The sequence below is a fragment of the Aptenodytes forsteri genome, unplaced genomic scaffold (genome assembly GCF_000699145.1).
Source record: "Aptenodytes forsteri isolate BGI_AS27 unplaced genomic scaffold, ASM69914v1 Scaffold81, whole genome shotgun sequence".
Taxonomy (NCBI): domain Eukaryota; kingdom Metazoa; phylum Chordata; class Aves; order Sphenisciformes; family Spheniscidae; genus Aptenodytes; species Aptenodytes forsteri.
The window spans coordinates 1085586-1089795 of record NW_008795259.1 but is presented as its reverse complement, the minus strand read 5'-3'; the positions used below and the strand labels follow the sequence as shown (position 1 = coordinate 1089795).

At 38.8% G+C, this 4210-nt stretch overlaps 1 protein-coding gene across 1 annotated transcript in view; it reads right to left on the bottom strand.

The window, feature by feature from the left end:
• Nucleotides 1-4210, bottom strand: part of TXNDC5 (thioredoxin domain containing 5) — a 21108-nt gene that overhangs the window by 13169 nt on the left and 3729 nt on the right. Inside the window, exons 3-4 of the mRNA XM_019472054.1 lie at nt 3518-3614; nt 1042-1157 (exon numbers count right to left, since the gene is read on the bottom strand). Coding sequence (XP_019327599.1) covers nt 1042-1157; nt 3518-3614 — 213 coding nt within the window. The remainder of the gene's footprint in view (nt 1-1041; nt 1158-3517; nt 3615-4210) is intronic.

Here is a 4210-nt window from a genome sequence, read left to right as displayed (position 1 = left end):
TTCAACTATGCTGACCTGCTCTGTACATCTACAGTGTATCTGAATTAGCAGATTTTCAAAGCATTAAAAATGAAAATAATAAATTAAAAAAAAAGTCAAGCTCATCACCCCTAGTAACAGCTGAAAGCACTATGAGGGCAGAGGCAGGGGAGACAGCTGGGATTTAGTCCCTCTGCAGGACTGACAACACTGCTGTTATGTGGTCTTTGAGATCAGTGGAACCACTCTGAAAGCTTAAGGATCTGGAAATTGAGCCCAGTCTGTTTTCCACCATTGGCAAATACAGAGGGATTCACACCATGAGCCACCTGGACTTAGGTATGGGTCAGCAAATAAAGCCAGTAACTGCAATTGCTAGACCACCTCCATACCTCTGCAAAGAGGTCACTCCACGTAGAAGTAACAAGCTCCCATGGTAAATGCACCACAGAATCTGGTTACCAACCCTAAGGGAAATAGTAAAGCAGGACAAGATACCAGTTTTTAAAGTGGAAGACCCCCTGAAACCTTTAGAGAGTTTTATGGGGGTAAAGAGGAAAAAAAAAAAAGAGAAAAAAAGGAGAAATAATTCATCATAAAGAGCCCTGCAGGTCTGAAACTTGCTAAAGAATCCAATGCTGTAAATAGCAAATCGGAAGTCACTTTCCCACTCAAAATAAATTCTGAAGTCTATCAAGTTCTGACAGAGGGGAAGCATAATAAAAAACAAATCTCAAAATATTACTCCCTGCATATGAAGTATTAGACTTATTCCCAACCGTCTCTGAAGCACGGGGAGCTAGCTGTGTTTCTAACAAGGCCTTGCTTAAAATGAGGGAGTCATGTCACTGTAACAAACCAGCCATCTCTTCAAAACAGTGTGAACTACTGGATGTGCAAGAAAAAGATAACCATCTCAAAATTAAAATAGGAACTATGACTATAAAAGGATTTAAGAGGTGGCAAACTGTTATTTGCAAATCACAGCACAAATAGCGTGATACTTGGCTGAAATACTCATTCACACAAAACACATTTTCAGACCAGGAGCACTTCACTTACCTTGCCAATCTTGACAGTTTCTGAATGCTCAAAGGCTTGAGCCAGCTGTTCCCAGGTTGGGGCCAAAGCCTTGCAATGCCCGCACCAAGGGGCAAAGAATTTGATAAAGTGATTACCTTTTAAGTCAAAGAAAAAAAGGAAAAAAAAAAAAAAGATTCAACTCATTTGGAATGAATTTGGCTGCAATTAAAGACTAGGTACTAATCTCAGACTGCAAATTTATCATGGTATTTCCTGAGTTGAAGATAGGAAACACTGTGAATCAAAGGCCAGGACAGAATACTTCAGCAATTAGGTTTTCAATACTGTATGCGGTCCCACAGTGTTGCCAATTTCCCTGAAAATCCAAACAGCTTCACAACCTCAAGCCAACAAATGAGATATTAAAACTGGTATTTTTAACCTAACCATTTGCTACAATGTCTAGTTGTACCATGTCAATCACTTACCCTGTTACAGGGTAGAAAGAACCACCAAGGAACATGTATTTATAACAGCATAAATGAAAGTAAGTATTAGGCTTCAACATTTCTTAGGAAACACCACTGCATTAAGTCCACAAACTACCTAAGTAATTTTGTTCAGCTTTCCATTCTCCTTTTTCTGCCCTGCTCTTTGTATTTTCATATCAACTATTCAGAAATCACTGCCTTTAGTAGATTTTTGCCATGTTTTATAGACAGGAGAGTCTCTGTACTATCTCCTACTAAGGTTTAGTTTAAAACTATAATCTTAATTGCAGAGTACCAGAATATGTAATTTCCTTCAGTTAAGATTACTATTAATTCAAGATGCTGCACGCTTTTGCACACAGCAAGGCAAGGCTCTGTTAATACAAAATAAAAATGAACTTAATTAAAACAAGGAAAAAACAATCAAATTAGTTTGAAGGAAACGCCAGCAACTAGAGAAAAGCTCTTTTTAACAGAATTATTCATCATCCGTTGAAGACTACTTTGGGGCTGATATTACTAGAATTCATTTCTAGTTTGAGGGCTTGTTCACAAAAGGAGGTCAGAGGAAAGACGTCAAAAATAACTAGGAAATGTAAACTGCAACAGTAGCATACTCTAACATGCCTCTTCTGCACCAGGAATACTTTCAAACTAATTGACATGCTTTGCTTCGGTCAAGTGAACTGCAAACTGAAATTTCTCATGAATGAGTAAGAACATCTAGTCAAAATCAGCTATTCTGTACCACATACTCTGTGATATACCCTCCTCCCTGACAGAAAAAAATGAAAATTCTTTTTGCGCTAGAGCACCGAAAAGGCAAAGGGACACTTTTCAAGAACAAATGTCAACCTTCCAGCTACAACTGCTAAGCCTCCTGCTAAATTTAAGCACTGAACTTCTTGTAACTGAAGCCAAGAGAAGACAGCAGCTTTACACATGATCATAAACCTGCTCAGCCATCAGATATGACCATGAGAATGTCTGCTCTAGGAACGCCAATGGATACAAAATAAAAATACTACAATAAAAATATTAAAACATTTACACAGAGACTAAACTTAAGTATCTTCTCAGACTGTAAGGTTGTTTAATGCTTAGTATCTCCCTGATGGCTTAGAGAAGAATCCATGAAGAATTTTGATGTAATTCTGTGTTAAGCCAGACAGGCTAGGAAATTTTTAGTTAACTGCACAAAATGCTCTTTTACACTTGAAAATATCTAATTAATTAATGGTTACTTTAAGAAGCTCTAGTATCTACCTCACTGGTGGTATCACATGGGCACAGATAATGTAATCCAGCCCTTGTTTTTAGGAAAACAGATAGAGATGGTAGGATGATCTATTATTATGGCAGCCCAAAGTTTGTATTTTAAGATCTTGCTGATTCTCCAAAAAACCCACCATGTGGGGGGTGTGAAATTTTCCATGTTAGATTATCACTCCTGGCATTAATTTTAAAGCTTCCAGACAAAATATTTTTAAAAATGGCCAAACTGAGGTGAAGTGTTTTGCCCACACTGAATTCTGGAGGAAGGAAGCTAAACAATTTGAAATAAGGGGCCAGACTGGAGTGGGATGGGGGCAGTAAGGAGGAAGCGGGTGAATTATATGTATCCAGAAGAGCAGCCTGGGAGTAAGAACGAGTCAGCACCTAAGGAAAGAGGAAACGGGACTTGCAAAAACACAAAGTGAGTGGCAAGGCTGTGACTGAGCAAGGAACTCGGGGAAAGAGACCGTTTAGTCGCACAAGCCCCACTAGCTTCTTCCACATGATTAGGGGCCTTAATTTTACTGCCTTCTGAGCGGAGTGCCGTTCTTAAACTTTCTCATGGTGTGCGATATGTAATTAAACTACTGCATTTTTACACAGTCTGTAGTTTCATCCTCTTTCACTAGGTATTACAGGAAAATAAAAGTGGGAAGGAAGTACCTTGAAAACTAACATTTCCGTTGCAGACTTCCCACTACTGATGTCTCTGTAAGCAAGTACCTCTTGAGCATGAAAAAACCAGTTACCTTCTGCTATGTGCATCTTGAAATTGTCTGCTGAGAGTTCATACATTCCCTGCTTAGGTTCAGGGGCTTTTGGTGGTTCCACATCAGATTCTGGATCCTATTCATGAGAAAAATTAACTTTTATTTGTCTTGTACAGTAAATACACAATATTTGATTCCTGTATCATGCCATTCTGTGGTAGTGTTGTAAACCCTGTGCTCTGAAATTTTAAATTCCTAAAGCAATGTCCTTATTTAGCTTGATTTAGGTATCTAATGTTTCCTAACAAACAACTACTTGAAAGCAAAATGTGAAAAAGACTACCACACAGAAAAGAGCTATCACAGTCATTGGAATAACCGAGTCTTTCACTGTGCTGTAGTATAGTCACAGAGCACAGTAATTGCTATGGCATTCATCACATCACCATATATTAATACACTTAAACTACGTAACAGTTCCTCCGTAGCATCATGCATCTGCCACATCTGCCATTGCACCAGTTTCAGTGGTCTTTGGGCTATTTAAAAATAGCTAGTGAAAAAGCTGTTTTCTGCTCCCCTAATGCAGGAAAGAGGGACCTAACGGCTCCATGAAGGCAACAACAACGGGGAAAAGAGCAAACACTTTATAGGCATAACTTGCAGCAAACCCACTAGCACATCAGCAAAAGCAAGTGCCTACTTTCTAGATACTAAGGTCAGAGCTGGAAA